The 24,350-nt window shown below is 46.7% G+C and overlaps 1 protein-coding gene across 2 annotated transcripts in view; it reads right to left on the bottom strand.

Annotated features, from left to right (window-relative positions):
- Nucleotides 1–3,507: 3,507 nt before the first annotated feature.
- Nucleotides 3,508–24,350, bottom strand: part of PRKCH (protein kinase C eta) — a 206,838-nt gene continuing 185,995 nt past the window's right edge. Inside the window, exons 13-14 of one of the 2 annotated variants that reach the window (XM_006185726.3) lie at nucleotides 6,171–6,314; nucleotides 3,508–4,794 (exon numbers count right to left, since the gene is read on the bottom strand). In XM_006185726.3, coding sequence (XP_006185788.1) covers nucleotides 4,648–4,794; nucleotides 6,171–6,314 — 291 coding nt within the window. In that variant the 3' untranslated portion in view covers nucleotides 3,508–4,647. The other variant, XM_032482144.1, reaches the window with a different exon arrangement.

Genomic DNA, 24,350 nt, shown 5'->3' with positions numbered 1-24,350 from the left:
CCTTAGAAGAATGAAACTTCTGTGAGGTAGGAAATGCCTTTGTGGCGAGAGACAGGCAGCTCTGGGTGGTCTTTGGGTGTTGTGTGAGGACAGGGGCACTGAGGCCCAGGTTCTGGTAAGAATACACAGAACCGTGTGGTCCCTGGTTTTCCCAGAAGCCTTCCGGGTATCTTAATCCAGGAAGAAGAGGCCCTGTGTTCTGATTGGCTTCAAACCCTTTGGCATGCCAAGACTGAGTGGACACCTTGAACACAAGTCCTCTTTTCTGACCTGGTGCAGGCATGCTGAGTGTCCAGAGGGAGCCCGGCAGGTGCTGGTGTTGGGGTGTTGCCCCTGTGCTGTTTGGTTAAAAGTGAGTTAAGTGTACCTTCAGGTTAAATAGAGCAGAACAAAAGAATTCCTGCAAAGCTTGAGAGAGGAGCCATTTTAGGGAAAACCGTCGGTATTTCTTAGTGTTGCTTTTTTTAGGGTGAACAGCACAGTTTCAAGCTTAATACTGACTCTGCATATCGGTCAGCACAGGATGGACCCCAAACATCCTAGGAGAAGCTTTTACAGGAGTCTCCTGAGAAATCTGTGCACCAGCTAGTTAGGACAGTGCTAACCCTCCACCTCAGAGCGGGCACAGCATCCCCACAGCTGAGAGATGGTGTGTGTCTGATGTAGGGATTAGCCCAGCTAATCCCTGCAGTAATGACACGGGGCAGGCAGGGGTCAATCTTGCTCCCACTTCACCAGTGAGCCCTGTGGTCAGATGTTCTGCTGAACTGGGTTGCAGGTTGGACAGAGTGGGCCAGAGTGTAGAGTGTTGGCCAGAAAATGAGGAAACCTGGGGAAATGACTCCCTTTCCCAAAGAACATACGTTAAGAGGCAGAATCAGTGCCCAGGTCTGCGCTCTACGTGCTCACCCCTGTGCCGTCTTGCTTCCCGGAACCGTGGTGGGCAGCGCAGGCAGGGTTGGGCTCGGAGGCAGTCTGACTCGGCAGGACCAGACATGAAGTGATGCTGAAGGTGCAGAAATACAAGGACAAGGTGGCTGCCACTTCTGGGCTCTAAACAAGCCTATAATGTACATAGGCAAATCAGGATTTGATGTCATCCTGGTGGTTGGAAAGCTGACTCTATGGCCAGGTGGGCTTGGAAAATCAAATGATAGGGGAAGGGAGAATAGAGAACTGACTTATGACACTGGGGAATAAAGAGTGTGGAAGGGAGAGGAGAGAAAGTGCAACTGACAGGGCCGTGGAGGTGATTGTGGGTGGGGTGGCTGAGACAGGAAGCAACCGAGGGTGGCACTCTTAGCTTTGATTCTAATTGAACACAGGAAGGAAGTGAGACGACAAAGCCTCATTTATAGCTGCACTCGGGCCTGTTCTGTCCAACCCGCAACTCAGTTCAGGGCAACATATGACCACAGGGCTCACTTCCTTGGCAAATGTCTCGGCTGTATGTGCATCTTCTCAGATGGTGGAAAGTGAGAAGTCAGAGGACCCAGTGTGATGCTGAGCCAGGGGCAGTCGCAGTGGGCTGTCGTGTCATTTTAAGTCGACACAGCCAGGTAAAGCAGTCAGTATGACCAAATTTGGGAATAAAGACAAAAAGCTTCATGGCATTGGCCTGTGAAAGAGTCAAGGCCAAGTCCGTGGCTGGAATATTTTTATGGCAAGCACACCTAATTAAGATGAATGATAAACGGGGTGTTTTTATTTCTGGTTCTTTTCTTTGCTATCAAGGTATGTATCACCTCTGTCGCTGTAAACGTGCAGCTGCCCAGGTAGACCCGAGGCCATCTGCCTCCTTCCTGATCTACTAGCAGGGGGTGGTGGCAAGGGTGGGCTATTGAAACCCAGAAAGGCACCCCCCAGGGGGGGAGAGGAAAGGACCAGACACCTCCCCGACACACACCCTTCCTGCCAAGGCTCAGAGGTTACCCCAGAGGTGCAGACAGGGTTTACGGGTATGACCCAGACTATTTCCTCTTCCTTGGGGAGGTCAAGTCCTGATTGCGTCACTCTGGCCTGCCCCAGTTCCTTTAAGGCCGGGTGAGCAGTTCCAGGCCCTTGGCATGCAAATCAGACAATTTCACTGCTGATAAGTTGTTCTGTAGCTGGGATGAGTAATACTGGCCTACCCAGCTGCCAGTTTATCTAGTGCACTCTGCTAAATCTGGTTTACACCCTTTTTATTGTTCTCAATAACTCACAAAAGCGGGAAGAATAAGATTGGCCTTAATAGGGAAATCTTACCAAATGGGGCTAAAACTAGGGACTCAAGTTCAGTCACCTGGTCCCATTCCTGACCTAACTGCTCCACTTGTGTGACTTCGGACACTGTACTTAATCTCTCTGTCCTTCAGTTTCCCTATCCATACAATGAAGATGAGAGGACCCACCTCTCGGGGCACTGAATGAGGAAATACATTTAAAGTATTGGTAACAGGGCCTCATACATAATAAATATGAAGTGAAATAAATACAAAAATCCCATCTGCAGTCAAAGGCGAATAATATCTCAGAGCAAATGCTTTATCATCATTCTCCTTTCAAACAAACACTCACGGTTACATGTCAAATTTAGTCGGGTTGGCGTGGAATTGCTTGGGAGAGTAGGGGCAAAGGGGTGCGGGGATGAGGATGGAGGGTGATGAGGCCTGAGGATTGCTTAAGATTCCTTTTCCAAGAGGCGAGATGGTGGGGAGGGAAGGTGGGAGGGAAGTGTCAGTGGGACCTCATCTTGACCTCCATGCTATTGCTGAGCTCAGGAACCGGGCAGCCCCAGCAGACTCAGTGCCAGCAGATCAAATGGCGTGGGGCCAGTCTGCCTCTGGAAGGGCGGGCCAGTGGCCTTGTGATCCTCAGAAGGGATATTGTGAAGATTGGGTCAACTGACCTAGGGGGGAGTGCCCCCCAACTGCTAAGAGCTCAATGGAAAGGGAGACTCTTAGCTCCTCTATTCATTCAAAAGTCATTTTTTTCACCTTGGAATGCAATAAAAAGACCCTCACGGAGACTGTCACTACTACCCAGATACCCCTCAGCTTCTCTGTAGTTCCTGGCCCTGTTTGGCCAGAACGTGGCCTCCTCTACCTACAATCAGGCGTGAGCAGAGGTGATGTGTCCCTCCAAGGAAAGGTAGGTAAGCAGTAAGCACCGCCTCCATCTCTCCCTTCCCTTGCTACAGCAATGGTCAGACGGCATGGAGAAAAGATGGAGGAGGGCTACTGAACTTGTGCTCTACTTTCTCTGAAGGAGAGATAAGCACTGCTCCACCATACCTACTGTGTCAGTAGCTAGACCTAGTAAATGCTTATCAGTCATGACCCTGATGCAGAACGAAAGCTGGGGTTAGGAAGAGACAGGCCACGTTCATTTGAGCAACACACGTAATGTGACGCCAACCTTTGCTCTCAGGAAGTTGCTTTCCATTCTGCTCAAAGCTTATTTTAATTAGGTATCTCCTTTCCTGGTGGGGATAGGACTAAATCCTTTTAGACAGAAAAAAAATCCTTTTGTTACAAAATGCATTTATTTCAGCCAGATAAAATTCTCCAACTGCATATATATGAGTACATTGTATAAGGTCCTTTGATAAATGTCCTGCTTACAAGAGCCATTTCTAATTATTAAAATGCATACCAAACAGACATCTTTGTCTCTTAAAATATAAATAAATTGCTAAGGGCGAAGCCGTGAGTCTGGTCATGGACAGGAGTGGAGGGCGGTTATGCACTGATGAGTTCAGAGGAGTAACCAGACGTGGCCCCACGACGAGACTCGACAAGTCAGCAAGCACCCGGAGCTCACCTGCTGATTCCCTTCGGGCAGCGAGCCGCCTTCTGTGAAAAGAGCTATGCGCAGAGCGCTTATGACATACGCAACGGCGAGAAGCATTTCCCAGAACGCAGACACCACTCAGGTAACTTGAGAATGAAAGCTTGGTGAACGCAAATGTGTTGTTGACATTACTGGGTACTGTGGCACCATCTCACTGGGCACTCAATAAATATCTACTAAACGAAAGGAAGGGGAAAAGACGAAGCTGTATCAGTTGCAGTGGTGTCCATCTGCTGTTGATACTGGGCTTGAAATTGTGAGCTTTATGGAGACCATGTTTTTTGCTTCCTCAAAGTAAATCATTCTACGTGGAAAGCCACCTGTTTTTCCTTTCTCTTCAAGTTCTTCATTAGTATTTAGAGACTCCTTGCAGAGGGCCAGTGTTAGGGGCTCATAGGCATAAAGATCACCTCGGAGTGGTCCATACAAGGTCTAAGTTCGTCGAAGTAACAAGCCTTGTTGGCTCAGAAGTTCTAGGATCTGGTTTATTCTTCATACCTTTTCTCCTTGTGGCTCCTGTTAATATACCCCAGGCCCAAAGTAGCCATGGAAACGCACAGGCTGAGCAGTGTGTTTCTTCCTGAAATCACATTTCAGTATCAACTCAACTCTTTCCAGAACCATGGCTCCCTCAGGGCTTGAAGCAGTTGCTCTCTTGACGTTCCATCCTTCACAGAGTTCTCCACCTGCTCCCCGCAGGTCAGGTTCTTGTTCTAAGGCTGATGATGGGGTGGGGGTTCCCCACCAAGGAAATGCTTGGAAACCCTCGATCCCCTTTCGAATCTCATACCATCGCTCGCCTTCCCCACAGGGCTATGGATGCGATTCTGGAGAGACAAAGGAAAAGTTTCTAAACTCATCCTGGTTAATCATAGGAAGATGTCCCTCATCAATTGGCGTTAAAACTGGTTCTTCCTTTATGAAGTCAGGGTCAAAATTACTGACATCTTCTCGGGATTTCTGTCAAAAAGGAAAACAAGGAAAACTTCAGATTTCATGCCCTTGAGACTAGCTCGTCTCCCATGGGACTTAGCCCCTTCCCACAAGTTCCAAGAACTGCTCTGCACCTCTCTTGGGAGCATTAGTGGCAGTTATGACAATTGATTAAACAGTGCTTTATATGAATTCTGCTGCATGGTGTATGATCAGGGCGTGTGGTAACCACCAGTTCACTAACCCCACAACAATCTTGCTGAGCAGGCCAGCCTTTGGCTGGGAGGCCAAGGAATTAATTTGGTCACCTGACCCAGCTGGCTGGTCCACCACGTCCTCTCCATTTCACCGAGGTACCACTTCTCAGCGGGCCTGACCGAGGGGCACACAAGTCAACAGAGGCTGTGAAAGTTCACGCTTGGCCCACCTCTTGTTTGTACACAGGCCTATATGCTTGAAGAGATTTTCTTGAAAGACTTGTTAGGACTGCTGGGTGTAGGTAACGACTGCCTCTCACTTTACTCACCAGACAGATTAATTCTGTCCTGTTGGCCAAGCTTTCCTTCCTCCCCACAGCAGGTTGCCCAGGAAAGGAAGTGGCTTTATTGTTGGGTATCTGGTGTCTCAACTGAGCAGGCTGTTACAGGTTAGGCTAATGATGTTTACAGATGTGTCTTTTTCATTTTTACACACTGATGCTGAAAAGACCATTTCTAAGATCGTGAGACCTCTCAGCTCTCTTACCTCAGGCAACGATACCTCTGTCTTGGCCTTTGGGGCGCCCCTTCCTCCCCTACCTGGGGTGGCTCTCTTGCCCCACACAAGAGAAGGAGCTCAGCTCTCAGGCCAAGACCTGGGACGCCCTCAGGACTGCCACTCCACTCAGTTGCCTCGCTGGGAGAGTATCTCCTGGTCAAAGAGGACTTGGCCAGAGCTGCAGCAGAGGTCACAGTCCCGAGCTCTTCAGGCTGGGGAGCCAGGCTCAGGAACTGCGGAGCATTTCACATCCTCTCTACTTTCCTGGGGGCCTAGGAAAGGCGCACTGACTAAGGAGCGTGAGGAAATTGGCTGGGAACAATGAATTTCTCAACCAAACTCTTTGGGGGAAACCTGGAAAGTTTCAAGGACTCTTAGACCACAGGAAACTTTAACCTGGGTTAATGGAGGGTGGGGCCGGGGCAAGCGAGAGGTGAAAACGCTGAGGAGTCACCCGGCACACAGAGATGTGGCCTCAGTGGCGAGGAACCTGGCCTCCTCCCGGGTGAGGCTGCCTCTCAGAGTGTCAGGCTCAACTTCCAGTTCGGTCACTCCCCAGGAGACTGGCCACTGCTCCATGCACTGGAGTGGAACACAGAGACACTTTAAGAAAGAAGAAAGGCTACAATGTGGCCTTGGACACTTACGATTCGGGGTCTGAAAGGTGGTTCTACTTGGCGATGGTTCAGCTGGGCCCAGTCGATTTCCCTGAAGAAAGGATGTCTCAAGATGGCGTGCTCACCGCCCTGACTGGGGCTGCCCAAGCGCATGGTTGGGTTCTTGGTCATGAACTGAGAGACAAGGGGAGAGAGACAGTCAATCACTCGGTCAGACACAGCCAGTGTGTCCTAAGATGGCAGGCATCAGCTCTGGCAGAAGAGCCCGTGTGAGGCTTCCTGGCTGTGATCTTGCTTAACCAGCTGAATTTTCCATCCCGGGCAGCACGGGCACAATGAATCATCCTGTGAAGGTGCAAGGGCTCGTGTGTGCTTCTGGCCTTCCCCACTTCCATTTCAGACGTGGCAACTCAAACAAAACTGAAGGGTCCAGTTTTCTGTCCTGTAAATACCATGTATTTTTCTTTCCCCTTGAAAGGAAAGAAAGTCTTTCTAAAACAGTGTCCTTTCTCCAGCCCTGCAGTTGTAGACAGCCGGCAGCTTATGAATGGGGCTACTTTTCAGAACAGCTGTGCCATTTTCCTGGGAGACCCGGCCGGCCAGCCAGGATGCCCGCTCTCTGACAAGACCACAGAGAGAAGAGTGTGAGTCATTATTCTGAAGAATCTGTGTGAAGAAGCCGCAAGGGTGAAAAACTTAAAGTTCTGTGTTCGGGCTCCAGGAAAAACAAAGGTGGTCGCTTTTATTTCTACAACACAGATATCATAGTTTTGAGTGAAAAGCTTTTTCTCTGTAAGATGCTCCCTTCTCTCTTGCCCTTCCATTTTGAAATGTTTCATGATGGAGACTCTTGTTACATAGACCAAAAATTAAAACAAGCCTTGCCATATATTCAAGGAATGTGTGTATATAATCCTCGGTATTTATATCAATTGGGCAACTTCCTTGGGTCTGAGCTCCTAGCAAGATGTTTTGGGCTAACTCTACTTGCACAAAATGGTCAGTAAGGGTATTCTGACCATTTCCTGACTGAGGACCAGTATAGGATAATTCATTTTTCATAACTGGCATGTGATTTTCAATTTCAAAGACACTTAAGCTAATTTCCCATTTTCAAAAGAAAATTGCCTTGGATACAAACTTAAAAAAAATGGAAAAAAAAGAAAATGAATATATGTATGTATATGCATTACTAGGGCATTGTGCTGTACACCAGACATTGACATATTGTAATTGACTATACTTCAATTAAAAAAATGGAAATCAAGTTATCATTAAACAAATTGATAACGGCCCCCAAGCACCTCTTTCCAAGTTTGATTTATGAACACAAGACAAGAGCACACAAGAAAGGGCAGGGTTTAGAGGTGGCCGTCCCGGCCCTGCCAGGTATCCAAAGCTGCGAGACCTCCCGGGTTGCTTCACATGAACATGATCACACGGAGGGAGGAGGCTGCAGAATCCCTAAGCAAATCTGACAGGAGAGACTTCGTAAAATGCGAAAATGCTAAAAAAAAAAAAAAAAAAAAAAAAAAAAAGGCTTCAAAGGACAGAGAGTGAAAAGTGAAGATACTGATGGGGTTGAATGGTTTCTCCTCTCTCCTAGACACAAGGAATGCAAGGCCTGGTGCTGCTGGATTTGGAGGTAGAACTCAAAAGTAAAGGCAGCTTTCAGGGCAACAGAGTCCAATCCGGGCAGTTAGCACTCCGGGCACGCACGGGGGTCCACGTAGACTTAGGGAATAGATCTCATAAACCACTTCATTCTGGAAGAGCTAGCAGTTCACGCTGCCTGGCCTCTCCCCAGATAAGTCTGTGCACCTTAGAAAGGCAGCAAAAAATACACACACAAAAGAAATGAGTACACTCTCCTTAGCAAAATCAGTGGGATACAATCCCTGATGGAATAGTGGTGTCTAATTAACAAAAATCAATGCTGCGAAAAACTCAGGCCACAAGGCCAGCAGAACAGACCCAGATGGCTTGTGGGAAATTCTCAGGCCTGCCAATGGTGTGAGCAGAGGACACCTTGTGAATGTGTGGGTACAACTTGTTCTTTTGGGCAAGAGGAACAGTGGAGGGCTCTTGATGCCAGGGTGGCAGGAGCCCTGGTGTCCGAATGACTTTGTGTATTCTTCCCTGCCCGTGGCCCAGAAGCCAAGCTTCCAAGGGGCACTGTGGAAAGGCACTGCCCGAGGCGAGGCCGACCCAATGGGGCTGCTCTCCTCTGACAACTGCATCCCTGGAAAGGGAGTCAGGCAGAATAACCCTTTCACTAGCTTAGACTTAGAATTCTGGTAAATCCTTCTGAACAACCAAGCAGTTTGAACTTTGAATATCTTGAGCCCTTTAGATACAGCCATCCTCCACGTGAAAAAATATAAGTTCTATTTACAAAGGTTTGCAGGTATCTGTGCAAGACAGCGCACTATGCCTCATGGGGGGATACACAGATGACAAGGATGGTGTCTCCCCACGAAGGAGCTGATCAAGAGAAGAGGGCGGAGGCAAGCAAGCATTCTCTGTAACACCCAGCTGGATGAAATGCAGAGACACAGCCAGGTGCAGTGGGAACTTCAAAGTGGGACAGGGCAAATCTCTGGGGGTAGATGGTGCACAGGGAAGCAATGGCCTCGTGGAAGAGGTGACATTTGGCAAGATGACGTGGATGCACAGAATTAACAGAGCAGGAAGGAAGAGGACCACGATGCCCGAGAACACAGGTGGTGCAGATGCCGGCAACCATGCGCATGTTGGTCGGGGAGCTGCGAGGACCCACCAAAAATAATATGAAGAGGTGTTGACGGCAGCTGCCCTGTGGTCTAGGGGAGGACTCTAGCCACGGTGTGTTGGATAAATCCCAAACGGAGGGGTCAGAGGTTGTTGGGGATTGGGAGTGACTAGTCAGGAGCCTGAGGCAATGGCTGAGAAGACAGGACAAGCTCAGAGTTTAGTTTCTAGTTAGTGGAAAGGAAGGGTGTCCTGGAGGGCCTGTGGCAGAAGAATGAGCACACTCTACACTGCCTGGAACTGGGGGGAAGGGCCTGGAGGAGTGGCAGGTCCCAGGGTGCCCTCCGGCTGTCCAGTGGAATATTGGTGGCAAGTAGTGGAAATGGGGGACAAAAAGCAACAGATCATTGTCGGGAGGAGTAGTGTTAACAGAAGTAGGAGCAGGAGTAACTACTTTTGTCAGAGGAACCAAAATCAAAACACCTGTTTCTTAAGATCTCACGGATCTAGGCAGTTGGTGTGAGACACTGATGTGCTATATGTTTGAGATGTGCAGACACCCACCAGGAGATGAGGAGCCATGCAGGACTGGGGTGCAGGCCGGGCTAGAGATCTCACTTTCTGGGACATGGTTTGGGGAGAGAGAAATTGCTAAAGCGGAGGGAGAGAGAGAACAGAACAGAAAACAGCTCCAGGCCGCAGACATTTCATTTGGCCCAAATCGAGGATTTTAAAATAGTTTTAACTACTTGTCAAACATTTAAAAAGTAGCAAATGTCACATCACATCAAAGTCAAGTTTTCCAAATTCTCTTGAAGATGGGATATTCTGGAACAATGGACCTCCGCAGCTTCTCGGTGAAAACGGCCTGGAGTTGACCGGGGCTGCCTCGTTAGCTGGGGCCGGTGATCCCTGGTCAGCCCCTCGGCCCTCCATCCCTGCGGCCTCACCCCGGGCCGGCTTCACGCAGGCCTGTGCTGGTCCTAAGCCTGGCACAAGGTAAGAAGGCGGCCAGGGTGGCAGCAGGAGCTCATGACAAAGCCTGAGGATGATAAAGACCACGAAACAGAAACCAGGACAGGGACCACTCCAGGGAGAGGAGGGTGCTCAGTGGTGCTGAAAGAGTGAAAGGAGGAGGGGGTGTGGTCACAGCCCCTGTCTGACTACCCTCCTCCAAAGATGCAGAGATGGGAGGTGAAGGAACACTGAACATCAGTCCCAGGCCTGGATCTTCTATTGTAGGAGGGGTTTACTGCCCGAGACCAGGCCCAGGACGTGTCCTTGCAGCTGTGACGATGATGGCATGATGCCGCTGCAGAAAATTTCTTCTATTTGCTCATGTCCTGACTGGGACCCAAATGCCAAACGAGTTAACGGCGATGGTGTTTAGGGTGATCACTCACCCGTCTCTAAGGTCCCACTGACAACTTGCCTCACCTCAACTGACCTTCTCCCCGACTGTGGTCCCAACAGGGAAGTCAGCCAAGAGGGAAAATAAAGTGACTTCATGAAAAATTCTGGACACATTTACTAAAGGAAGCAGAATGTTTGCTGGGGTCAATGAAAAGCACTTTGTAAGCCGCAAAGAGGAGGTCGGGTGGAAAAGCTGAGGCCACCCCAAATGTACGTCTCTAGCTCACTGGAGGGCAGGGGCAAGAATGCATGGATGCATCTTGTTTCCTCCTTCCTCCTGTGGCCCTTGTGAAAGTGGAATTTATGTTGAAGATTCTGCAGGAATCAGAAGCACACGCCTGCCGGAGAATGAGAAACAACATTCTTTCAAGGCAGCAGAGAGGGCGCGGCCACAGGGGGAAGCAGTCAGCCAGGTGTCCCTCTGAAGAAACGTTAAGTGATGGAGGCCCGGTTTGCACAGGGTTGTCCTGGGAAGCCTCCTGCCAACCAAGAAAAGATGTACAAAGGATGTAAGAGCTCCTCTGAAGGAGGGCGCAGAGTGAACTGGTTAGGTGCTGCAGCCTGACTACTACGTTTGGATGCCAGTTCTCCCACCAGTGGCTGTGTGGCTTTGGATCAATTTATTACCCTCCCTGGGCCTGAGGTTCCTCAGCTGTAAAATGGAGATTTTCCTGTATTTCACAATGTGATGATGAGTAAATGAGATAATCAGCACAAAACATCTGGCACAAAGTAAGCCCTCAATCAAGGCTAGTGAGTATCAGCAAGCATCTTGTTAAAGCGCCTGTAGGACCATCCTGTTCCACCTAACGGCAAGGGCACGGACTGAAAAGCCTCGGGGAGATGAACATCTGAGGCTTATCTGGCTTTCTCTGCTACTCTACTGTGCAGCCAGGAAAGAGAGCAAGTTCTGTTTCTGCCTCCGCTGCCCCAGACTCCAACAGTGGCAGCGACGGTCTCAAGAAAACAATTTTTCTGATAAGGTTTTCGAAAGACAATCTGAAAACAAGAACGCAGATAAGACTCAGGTTTTAACATGCAGTTCTATCTGCTTTAACAACAGAAGGGAAGTACCAAGTGCAGGCCGAGTGGAGTTACTGGGGATTGAACCCAGGACCTTGTGCGTGCTAGACACGCGATCTGCCACTGAGCTATACCCCCAAACCCGGAACCTCTGCTTATAAATCTGAGGTCAGCTATAGTACCTGTCATGTCTTGTGGGCTCTGCTACACCCGAGGTGGCTTCTGTTTTGAGCTGCCCGGTGTTGCAGAGGCTAGAGTTCCAACTCACCCTGTGTGTAGCAATAACACGACCCAAATGTACTCTGCCTACATTTTAATGCATTTCCATGACTCAAAGTATTTTTTGTTTCAAAAACCTATCTGATTTCAGAGGAAGAAGACTAGTTATATAAATAGAGCAATCGATCTAAGATTTTCTTCCAGGAGAGAGAGAACACTATGTTTCCTACTTGACAGGTGGATGTGGCTGAGGGGCAAACAAATCTCCTTCTCTCATTCAACTGCAAACCAACAGGCAGAGAGGTCATGCTCCGTGCTGGCAAGCTAGAGGGCAGGAAAGCAGGCTGCAGGGCGCTCCTGCCTGTGTTCCAGGGAGATGCTCCTAGTTAGGAAGAAGGAACTTTTTGGCTTTACAGAGAGCTCTGAGGAGGGAGAGGACACAGAACAGGGTATGATATGGTTCACGGCCACGATGGCCACCCTGGTGTGGATAAAATGCATGCCTGTGGGTCTTTGGCCACTGTCACAGGCAGAGTTTGCCCTTGTGATGAAGACTAGTCTCCCACCGCTGCCTTCCCACCCCTGCAGGCCAGGGCAGGGTGGGCAGCAGCACCTTCCAGCCAGGGCAGTGGTGAGAGGGACAAGGTGAGACATGTGAGCCAGCTGCTGGGTCTGTTCCTCCGCTTCCCAGTCTGTATTTCCTCCCGTGCTCCCCCCTCGGTCACCTGCCCAAGACCACCCGGTGTGGGAGTGGTGGAGCTGAGATTTGGACCCAGATCTATCTCACACGAGAAGCCCCTGCTCTCAGTCACTGTGCTAAACCTGCCTTTGAGGCTACGAGTATCTTCCCACACGGATTCCAGATCAAAGAGCAGCGTGGACTGACAGGTCAGGAGCAACCCTGGGACGATGCTCAGAGCTTCACGTGAATGAGAAGGCACAGCGCTCTGTCTGCTCATGTGCTACTCCCTTTGCTGGCCCACGAGACAGCCTTCTTCCCGTGACTCTAGGGAGGGAGAAGTGACTGAGCCATACACCCAGAGCAGGCGCTAAGGGATGTGGCAGGAAAGGAACAGTGTTGAAAAGAACCTGAGGAATCCTTCATACTGACCACCTGGTTTCAACTCCAACCACTGGGGTCTTTATATCGGAGAAAAAAAGATGACACTGTTGGTCATTGGTATTTCCAAATACCAGAAGTGCTGTCGGCCAGAAGAGGCAGTGCAGAATGGAGAAATAAGCTCAGGGAGTGGAAGTTAAAGGAGCATGTGTAAGTACGTCGCAAGGAAAATTAAAATGAAAACACACTAATACTCAATGCCATTCAGTGATAAAAGGGGCTTTCCTGGGAGGAACAGGACTGTCCTTTGGAGACACTGGAACAAGACCTGAATGACATGTCGGCGTCAGATGAGAGAGACCAACGTCCCCCACAGTCTGTGCCAACATCAAGAGTACAACCTTACCCTTTCTTTCTTCTTTATTTGGATTTGGGGGGGAAAAAAACCTGTCATTACCCCTCAGGTGACGCCACATTTTCCTTGGGTCTGAAGTGCACTTGTCTTTAGAAAAATGAAATCAAACTCTTTCTGCTGATCTCCATGGGCTAGTTACCAAAGGAAGGGGTGGGTGAGGATGTGAGTTTATTTGAAAATGCCTTAACTGACCCACATCAGAGCACAACGTGAGCTCCCTCCAGGGACACAGTCTACAGGGGGCTTTATTTCCTCTTATTGAAAACAAGTGCTAAAAATGCCCTGTCCTGTTCCTGTTCCTGCACTGGGGCGGGAACAGGGCTCAAATCTGGAGCAGGCTTGTGGGCTGTATTTTCCATCCTGTCATTGGAATCCTGCACGCAGCCTTCTCATGGGCACATATTCAATTCCTTTTCAGCGCTCTCAGCCCTCTGCCTGAGCCTCCTCTGAAACCCAAGTCTGTCACATGACCTGAGTGGAGCTCCTGAGATAATGCTGGCTAAAAAAAAGTCAGAGGTGAGTCTCAGAGATGGACGCCCAAGGTTAGGCATTTGTGCCAACACTAATAGTGTTGGCCAAGATGGTTTTATTTCTGGCAAACCAGTCGTGAGCAGCTCTGACTGACGGGGTGGGGTTCACTGCTCTCCAGCAACTCCCAACTGTTAAAGGAAGAGGCAGCTCTCCTGACAGCTGTGATCCCCCAAATGTAGCTACTGCAAGGATGCAAGTGCTAAAAAAAGGTTACTCCAAAGACATACCACACAACAGCTTTGTTTCCTCCTGATGAAACATTGGGCAATGCCTTTCTTTATCCTGAACACGCATTATCTTTGGTGTCCAAACCAAACCATCAACTGCTCAAAATTATTCATCTTTGATAACTGGCAGGGACAAACGACAGAAAACAAAGTGTGCTACTTCTGTTCATCAGAGTTTTTCCAACTTAAAAAGTGCCTCTGACCCACAGATATCGGTTAGCAAACCTCTACATAGAGAAGATTTCCATGCTCATTTTACAAAACGTCTGGCATGCTCATCCTCCTGCCTGAGAGATGGAGATTAAAGAGTCATGTGGAACAAGTACTTCATTAAAAAAAAATCCTTCACACTGCTTGCCACAGATAAAATGTTAGAACTTCTATTTTTAGGAAACTTACAACCTAAAACTGGGGAAGGAAGTTGAGAACAACAACTTTAAAAAAATGATAAAGACTGCTGAAAGTGAAGTCTCTAGGAAGAGCAGTATTTTTCTGTTTTCTGCCAACACGAGCCTGGTCTATCTGTGAGTAAGCGGTCCATTTCAGAAGGTGTCAGTTTCAGGAGGAAGCCTGCCTCTGGGAACTCCAGTCCTGGACAAGGGCTGCCAGGGTGCCTGTTACCCATCCCTCTTGTTAAAGGACATTTTAGTAACTTACTTTTGGACCCTCCTCGTAACAGTGTTTGAAAAACCAGCTCTCGTGATCGAGAGCTGGAGCCTCTGCATGACTTGGTCCCCATTTTCCCTCCGCTTCCTTAGCCTCCTCTTGGCTGACCACCTGTGGCTGCTGCGTTGGATGCCCCCCACTTCTGCCTGGAGGGGAGGAGGGAATGCAGAGGAGCAAACTCAGGCTGCTCTGGTCAAGTGCCTGGTGACAGATGTGGGACACACTAGTGGCTAAAAAAGGATCTCAGAATTACATGTGGTTTCCCCTCTGTGCACAGAGGCAAACAAGACTCCTGCTGACAACGCACTGAGGATGAAATCTGATAGGTGTGATGACAGGTAAGCCCACGCGTGCACGCACACACTTTAACTTCTGTAAAGCTTAGGCACAGATGTAAAGCTATCATCTCCTGATCCAAGCTTACGATGCCTCCCAAACTGACAAAGGTGACTCAGGAGAACGCACCGAACTCCTTTCAGCACTTACTTAACCTGGCTCCCTGCCTGAGCCTGGAGAAAAGGGTGTTGTCCCCACCTGAGTCAGCACTGGTGCCTGGTGCTCTCTCACAGGAGATGACTTCGCACAAAGGAACACTCACCTCAGAGAGAGGCCATCACTTTCCCAAGCTTAGGGGACTCACGAGGATGTCTCCCTGGCCTTCCTGGAGCTAGATGAGGCCAGAAAGCGCAACCACAGAAGCTCTAAGCAAACTATTTTCTTCTGTGTCATGGTGGCTAATTGGAAACATTTATTTATACCAAAACCAAGTAAAACCAAAAACCCATTTAAACAATCATCTTTAAGTCCAGGGACTTAGAAAGCCTGGATCTGTTTCTCACACGAGGGTGTGTATCCTTGGACATCCTCCCTGGGCTCCTTTCTGCGGTCGTTGCTGGTTTTTACAGTCTGTCCTCTGAGAGCAGGGGTGGGATGGTTTTGCATTTGGAGCACGCGCATGTGAGCGTTTATCATATGTACTTTTACAGTGAGGGTGAGAAATGAGAGCGAAGAGGGCACGCAAGAAAAACTCTTCCATGTGCACGTTTTTGGCCAAATACTATGGTTATTTCCAGTTGGAAGGATCACTGGTTAATGATTTGGGAATTTTTTTCAAGTAGAAAACTGGGCTAAAACCTGTAAATGCCACTCCTCTCCCACCGACTCTGTGCTCTGCGGGGAATGTTCGCACAAGCAAGTCCCCCACCCCCTAGCCAAGTCTACGTGAAATTTTTGGACATCGATACACCAAGAACTCCAAAGTTCACCATTTTGGAGGGGTGGTAACGATGATGATGGAAGGGCCTGGGAGGAAAGTTACTGACTTTGGAGTGATGCTGGTGCCCATCCTGTTCAACCTTTCACCCTCCATGGAACAACAGATAAGCACACCACCTCGCCCCAAATTCACAGGCCTCACTGCCATTATTACACCATCCAGAGCCTGAGGTCTTGCACATTTCTGACTCCGTCTGTGGTGTTATACACATAGATACCCAACCAATGTCCACAAACAGGGGCCACTACTACTTCCTTCCCTTTAAAAAGGTAAGAAGGCAGTCAGAAAGAAAGCATTTCCTTTTGAAGGAAAAAAAGGGGGGCCAAGGAAAATATCCAGCAGACACCAATTCCAGGAACAGGGCTGACCTTATGTTCCAAAGAGAAGCTCATCAGGAAATCTCAGGAAGCCCAGCAGGGATGACTACCACGTGGAGATGGCGTGGGGCTGGACAGGAAGGGCTGGCTCGGGACCTTGGCCCTTCCCGCCTGCCTCTCTGGTGGGGAGGGGCAGACCTGGCCCGGCAGAAAAGGATCACACGCGGAGGTGTGGGCAGAGCTCACCAATGAGGGCTCTCTCCCTCTCTGTTCTCACATCAAAAAACCTTCTTTGGGGTGTGCCTAGGCACTCAACTTGGGGGTCAAGGGACTCCTTTTTTTTTGTAGTTTAGTTGATTTACAATGCTGTGTTCATTTCTGGTGCACAGTATAGCCATTCATTTATAAGTGTATATATATTCCTTTTCTTATTCTTTTCCATTATAGCCCATTACAAGGTATTGAATATAGTTCCCTGTGCTATACAGTAGGACCTTGTTGTTCACCTCATTTAGATAAAGTAGTTAGAGTCTATAAATCCTGAATTCCCAATTTATCCCTCCCCCCACCCCTTTTTACCCTGGTAACCATAAGTTTGTTTTCCGTGTCTGTGAGTCTGTCTTTGTTTTGTCAATAAGTTCATTTGCGTCCTATGAGGCCCTTCCTGAGAAGATATGAATGTTCACAGATGGTAAAGAATGAGTGTGCCAAAACCGCTGATTTTGTCTACAGCATGAACATGACCAGGATGATGCAAACTCCCAGTCCAGGACCTTGAGACACTTACTGGGAATCAAAAGATGTCACTGTTACTGAACATTTCACAATACATTAAAAAAAAAAAACCCAAAACTAAAAAAAGATGTAGCTAGATCCATCAGACAGCTGGTATATGGCTCGTGTCATATGTGGCTTCTTTTTGTATTGTTAAACCATTTCGCATCATTCATGAAGGCTGAATTTACTTTTTCTACACATTCTAGAATATCTGCATATGTATAAACATAATACAAATACACAGGCACATATACACACACACACTTTGAACTTGTATAAGAGATCAATTCATATGTTAATTGAAAATACTATTATGGAATTTTCCAAACATATGTAAGTATGTACCCATCACCCAGCCTGACACACGCCCAGTCTTGTTTCATCTGTTCCTCTCCGCTACCCCTGGATGATTTTGAAAAAGAAAAAATCCCAGCTATCTCATCTACAAGTACTTCAGTCTGTCTGATCCAAGACACCTCTTTATACAACATCCAAAGAGATCTTTTAAATATGAAAAAAAGATTTTCGTCACTCATGCTTGCTTGAAATCCTTCAGTGACTACCTTGGCCCTTCAGAGGAAGGTTCGATTCCTCCGCTCAGCCCCGTGTCCTTCGTGCTCCAGCTGTTTCTTCAGCCTCGTCTCCTGCATCCCCCGCACCCACCATCGCCCCACACCTTAGCTCGTTCCACTCCAGCCTCACCAACACAGCAACTCCAAACGACTTCTCTTGTCTCAAGACCTTTGCATACTTGTAAGCCTGACTGACTTCTCTTCAGCCTTTGTTCTCGGCTTAAATGTCACCTTCTCAAGACGGCTTCCCTGGACAGCCTAGATTAGGTTTGGTCTGCCTGTTCTGTATCCTCAGAGCAACTTAGACTTAAACAAAATAAAAAAAAATGTAAGTATACAGTTATTTGCATAATTTCTCTCTCTCTCTCTTTTTTTTTTTAACAGACCTGTCTTCCTCCCTACCCTAACTGCACTGTAAGTTCCACGAGGGCAGGGATGATGTCTATATGTACATATATTCCTTATGTATATTCCAGATGTGTCTGTTTCTAACCCCAGCCCCTTGCACAGCACCTGAACAGAGCAGACCTGTGGCTGCTACGTGCATATGCATTGATACATGCCCATTAAATAAACAGGAGGACCAATATCCATTTGGCTATTTACATGCCACATAAGTGACTCTGGATTAGATAAAAAGCTTCTGGGAAAACAGAAGTACAATTCTCTCTGGAATAAAAGTCTAACACAGCCTCATATACAACTAAGCACTTAATAATCTTAATGATGTTGGTGGATTGTTCAAGGAGAGGAGGATGATAATGACACCCCTCAGCGTGCTGTGAAATTATTCCTCACATTAGCGACACTTTGAAGATGCTTTCATGGGCGCTGCCTCACTAGAAGTGGGCACTGGAAGTGTTATCCTCGCCACGTGACGGAGGTAAGGACTGGAAAGCGGTGTCAGGAGGGCCAGGGTGTGCTGTCTCCATTCTACCTCTTGGCCTCAGCTTCATCTACCAGCCAGGGGTTTAGACAAAGCGCTTCTGAAGTTCTCCCGACACTGCAATCCTGAGCTTACGTCTCTAATAGTCACCAAGCTCTATGATGAGTGATTACAATCCGAAACTCAGCACATGTGCCCTCCTGACAGCTTTTAGGACCGTGAGAGACACCATCCAGGGAGTCTGCGTTGGGAATTTTTTTTTTAAATTGAGGTACAGTTGATTTACGATATTAGTTTTAGGTGTACAGCAGTGATTCAAACTTTTTGCAGATTATACTCCATTTGTAGTTATTGTAATATATTGGCTACATTCCCTGTGCTGTACACTACATCCTTGCAGCTTATTTTATACATAGTAGTTTGTACCTCTTAACCCCCTACCCATCTCTTGCCCTCCCTCCCCACTGATAACCACTAGTTTGTTCTCTATATCTGCGAGTCTGGGTTTTTTTTTGTTGTTGTTGTACTCACTAGTTTGTTGTATCTTTTAGATTCCACATATAAGTGATGTCATGTAGTATTTGTCTTTCTCTGTCTGACTTATTTCACTAAGCATGATACCCTCCAGGTTCATAATTTTGGTACTCTTGAAGTCACCAAGCGCCCAGAATCATAGGTGGACACAAAATTCTGGGAAAAGGCCTGAAGTTTGTATTTTTAAAGAAAGCAGTGTACCTTATCTTGATCTGGAATTGTACAACAAAGTGAATGCTTCCTCAGAGTCCTTAAAAATGTCTCAGTATACTTACCTCCTAACACAGACATGTTCCCCAAGCCCCTGGTTATCTGGCCGAGGACCGTTTGCTCCTAGCTAGCCAGCGCTACTCAAAAGTTACTGCGGCTGTCAGTTTCTGGATGAATCACACTGTACAACCGCTGGCCTATTTCACCACAAGTAAAACTAACAGACACACTGCAGATTTAGATGTTTCTACAACCTGAAGTCATTCCTCCTCAACCTCCTCACTGAATCCTCTTCCACTGTCACATCTCCAGCGCTGCTGTCCCCAGGCCCCCTTGTCCTCCTTTCACTTTTCACCCTCCCCCGCAGTCCACGTCTGCTCCCGCGTCTCACTACCACGCTGCAGTGGGCACCTCCCGTGCTCTCCTGAGACCCGTATGGCCAACTGCAAGGAATAGACCATTTTCTGAATGTCCCCCTGACCCCACAGAGTTCCCATGTCCTAAACTCATCCTTCACTGTCCCCACCCTGCACCTAACACACCGAAGGCACAGAACTGGTGAGCGCAGTTCTTTGAACACGTGCGCGACCTCCCACCTCTGAGACTTTGCATGAGTTATTTCCTCCATCTTGAATACACTCTCTCCCTCGTGAACCCAACCCGACCCTTATTTGTTCCTCAACACCCAGCCTCAATGCCACTTTTTCTCTGTTGTCATTATGTCACTTCCCTGTCCTGGCCTCCAGAAAGGAGTTTTGATCATTCCTCCTTGGCAGAGAGCCAAGTATATCCATTTACATGTTCTCATTCTGCTAGACCTTGAGCAACAGAAGAGGCCATGTCTTCTCATCTTTGCTTCCCAGCACTTAGCACAGGCCAAGCTGAGGGAAGGCACCAGACAGGGACTTGCTGAATTGAACTCAATAGGGGTTCTAATTCCCTAGTGTATCACTTCCTCCTTCCAGGGCCACAGGCTCACCTCAGGCCAAGAACAACAAATATAGGAAAAGAAATAGACATTGTTGGCCTTGGTGTTTATAAGTCGCTCTGCTTGGTACCACGGAGGGTAGGAGATAGAAGTTGGTCTGGGCCTCGGGAAACTTTAATTTTCTGCATTGAGGGATTAAAAAGCCAGTTCAGTGTTTCTCTGATAAACACCCCATACCTTTTGAATCTAGGTCCAGTGGGCATCTTTAGAGGCTGCAGCCTCATCTGAGTTGAACGTCACCCATATCTACTTCTCTTAATTTTTGTATTTCCTATTTTTAGAAGTCTGCAACCACTTTCCAGTGTTTCAGAATCCTCTTGAGAGAATTTTTCGCAATTAAATCTAGGACCTAAATTTCAACTGCCCCCAATTCCTATAAAACCTAGACTAGGTACTAAGCAAGGTTAAGATTCAATAACCCAATAATAATAGTGGAGGCAAATGTATTACTTAAACCCACCAAAAGACAGAAACAGGCATACTGGATTAAAACAAGTAAATGAAATTCAGCTATAGATTATAATGGAGTAGCTTTTGTTCTCATTGAAAATAATACTTTAAAAGTCTTTGAGGCATCTAAGACTAACCAATTCAAGCAGGAATTGAAGAGCCAGATCTTGAAGAGAAGGGAGGTTCACGGCAATTAGCAACTTTCTGCAATATACTGTTTCCCTTAGGATGTTTATCAATTCTTGGCAAGGCCAGACTAAAATGAATAAATACATGATGATATAATCAAACAATGGAATACTATACAGCAATGAAAATAAACCAATATCTGCATCAACATGGATGGGTCTTCAAAATATGATATGTGAAAGAAGCCAGACAAAAAAGTACATGAACTGTAATAATCCAATATAAATGAAGTTCAAAACAAGTAAGATTTTTCTGTAGAAATCAGGGTAATAGTTATGTTGGAAAGAAGAGGAGGAGGTAGTGGCTGTTAGGGGGCATAAGAATGATTTCTAGGATGCTGTTAAAGTTCCACCTCCTGATCTGGGTGGTGCTTACACAGGTATGCTCACTTTGTAAAAATTAATGTATTGTGTATTTACGATTTGTCCAATAGACTATATATATATTATGCTTCAATCAAAAAGTCCCCCAGAGAGGGGCTTCAAGATGGCAGAATGGAAGGACACAGAGCTCATCCTCTCCCACAAATACATCAAAAATACATCTACATGTGGAACAATTCTCACAGAATATCTACTGAAATCTGACAGATCTTGTACAAGTGCAACTACAGGGAAAATCTTCACAAAACTGGATAAACAACAAGGTCCTACTGCACAGCACAGGGAACTATATTCAATACCTTGTAATAGCCTATAATGAAAAAGAATATGAAAAGGTATATATATGTACAACTGAATCACTATGCTGTATGCCAGAAATAACACATTGTAAATTGACTACACTTAAATTAAAAAAAAAGTCCATCAAAATTTTAAAATGGTAACCATTCTGCTTGCAGCAATCCTGAACCATGTTATTTCAGACTGACTCATCTGCTGAATAATATTTTTAAACCTAAACACATCAGAGAACTACCAAGGCAGGGGCTAAGATACTGGAGAGACAGAAGGGCTGAGTGAGCTCTGGCTGACTACTGGTGTCAGGAAAATGGTTAAAGCATTGAGTTCTATTATACTTTAATAAGTCAAGATGCCACTCAAGAGTAACCACCAAAAAAGTGTAATACGTTGATTGAATAATCCAATCAAAAGACAAAGATTTAAAGGCAACATCATCAATTGTATTTCATGGATTTGGATTCTCATTTGGGTAGGGGGAAAAAAATAGAGTACAGCATGGTGACTACAGTTCACGATACCATATTATATGCTTAAAAATTGCTAAGGAAGTAGATCTTAAATGTTCTCACCACACAAAAAAGTAATTACATGAGATGATGGAGGTGTTAACTAACCTTATTGTGGTAATCACTTCACAATACACACATGCATGAAGTCATTGCATTGTGCACCTTAAACTTACACAATGTTATATGTCCACTGTATCACAATAAAGCTGGGGAATAAAGTAAAACAATTTAAAAACAAAAAGAGAAATATTCAAATACACAGTCTTTAAATAACACTCTAACAGTATTATCATAAATATTATATCTTACTCGATGGAAAGTTAAACAGGTGGCAGATTGATGCTAGGGGGATATTAAGTACACAGCATGCTGGTAGCTTTCTCCAGTGGCTAATGTTTCTTTTACAATTGGAAAGAATCACATCAGGGGGTAACCTGGGGCTAAAAATGTTGGGCTCTAAGGGTAAAGGGCATTTATTAACAGGAAGTAGAAGAAAAATAGGGAATGGCCAGGTGTAGTCTAACTCAGAATTGTGGACTGGGGAGTCAGGAAAATCTGGATTCTGATCCCAGGGCTAATATACAGAACATAAAATTTACCTTCTTGACCATTTTTAAGTGTACGGTTCAGTGGGATTAAGTTTGTTCACATTGTTGTGCAGCCATCACCATCATCCATCTCTAGAACTTTCTGCACCTTCCCAAACTGAAATTCCGTATCCCTTAAACCCTAACTCCCTACTCCCCCTCCGGCAGCCCTTGGCAGCCACCATTTTGCTTCTTGTCTCTATGAATTTGACTATCCTAGGTACCTCGTATAAGTGGAATCATATATTTTCTCTTTTGTGTTTGGCTTCCTGCATTAAGCATAATGCATTCAAGGTTCATCCATGCTGTGACATGTATCAGGATTTCCTTCCTTCTTTTGGCTAATAATCCACTGTGTGCATATAACACGTTTTGTTTATCCATTCACCTGTTGATGGACACTTGGGTTGCTTCCACCTTTTAAATATTGTGAATGATGCTGTGAACAGTGATGTACAAATATGTTTGAGCCCCTGATTTCGACCCTTTGGGGTATACATCCAGACATGGAATTTCTAGGTCACATGGTACTTCTAGGTTTAATTTTCTGAGGAACTGCCTGCCATATAACTTTCCACAGTGCCTGCACCATTTTACCTTCCCATGAGAGGTGCACAGGGGTTCTAATTTATCTGTTTGTTTTAAGTAAGGTGCTGAATGGCCATTGGTGAGTCACAATTTCTCCAGGCCTGAGTTTCCTGGTCTATTAAGTGAGGGAATTGGAATGGATATCATCTCTTAGGTTTCTTCCAGCAAAGAACTCTATTGGCTTAATTAAATCAAGGTGCAATTAGAGCCAGAAAGCAGTTTGAATGGTTTGTGAAGCATGACTTGCTATATTACACCCTCTTCCTAAAACAATAAATCCTCATGAGTTTTCAGAGAAAGAGGGCAGAGTCTAAAAATGCATTCTCACTGATGACAGTGGTGGCTGCTTCCTGAGCCCCTACTCTGTGCCAAGAACCATCTCCAGTATCCCCATATGCTATCTCAGACCCCAAGGGGACAGATGAGGACACCAAGGCATGGCAGAATCCCACCACGTACCCAAGGTACCACAGCCAGCAGGCAGGGACCTTGGGACCATGCCCTAATGCCTCCCTCCTTGGTGCCTCTACCCAAGTCTTGAGTGGTCCTCACTGTTTTCTTCCTTTCTCTGATCACACTTTTTTTTTTTTAATTTTAAGTATAGTCAGTTTACAATGTTGTGTCAATTTCTGGTGTACAGCACAATGCTTCAGTCATACATGAATACACTTCTGTTTCAACGTCTCAGCCCCCTGCCAAGAAGAGCTGCATTTCCCCAGCTACGGCATTTAAGCTTTTGCTTTTGGGGCCTGGAGGCTGATGTGTACAAAACTGTCTCAGAAATCCTCTCAGTGAATGTTTTTGAGTAATTTGCTCTGACACCTTTTCAAGTGTTTTTCAGAAAATGACTTTTAAGGTACACTCCTTGAAGGAGAAAGAAACAGAAGGCTTAGTGGGTTCCTGTGTGCTTTACATGTATTCATTCACTGAATTTAGGTAGTAACCCTATGACACAGATTTTATCACCTCAGTTTTCTAAGGACACGGAGCTTCAGAGAGGTGTGGTGGCTCGCTGAGGTCACTCGGCCAGAACAGCCCAGAGCTGGGAGATCAGCCCTTCACAGAGTGAAACCTAAGCTCCTTCCTATGGGGAGACGCCACGCAGAGAACAGACAGAGCCACTTAGGAGAATCAGTGCTCAGTCAGTGACACGTTGCGGCGAGCTGAGCAGCTGGCATTAGAAAGGAGCCGAAATAAAGGGAAGTAGAGAGGTTCACAGATTCCCAGAAGCGAGTCTGCAAGCAGAGGGAACATCTCAGTCCCCTCTGAAGGGTGGATTCTCTTTAGACACCAGACGTTCTGTTTTCTCCCAGAACAAAGATTGTGGAGGGAGGATGTTCCTGGTTAGCATATATCCAAG

Source organism: Camelus ferus, chromosome 6 (genome assembly GCF_009834535.1).
Source record: "Camelus ferus isolate YT-003-E chromosome 6, BCGSAC_Cfer_1.0, whole genome shotgun sequence".
Taxonomy (NCBI): Eukaryota; Metazoa; Chordata; class Mammalia; order Artiodactyla; family Camelidae; genus Camelus; species Camelus ferus.
The sequence above is the reverse complement of the archived record's forward strand: the minus strand, read 5'-3'. Positions and strand labels throughout refer to the sequence as shown.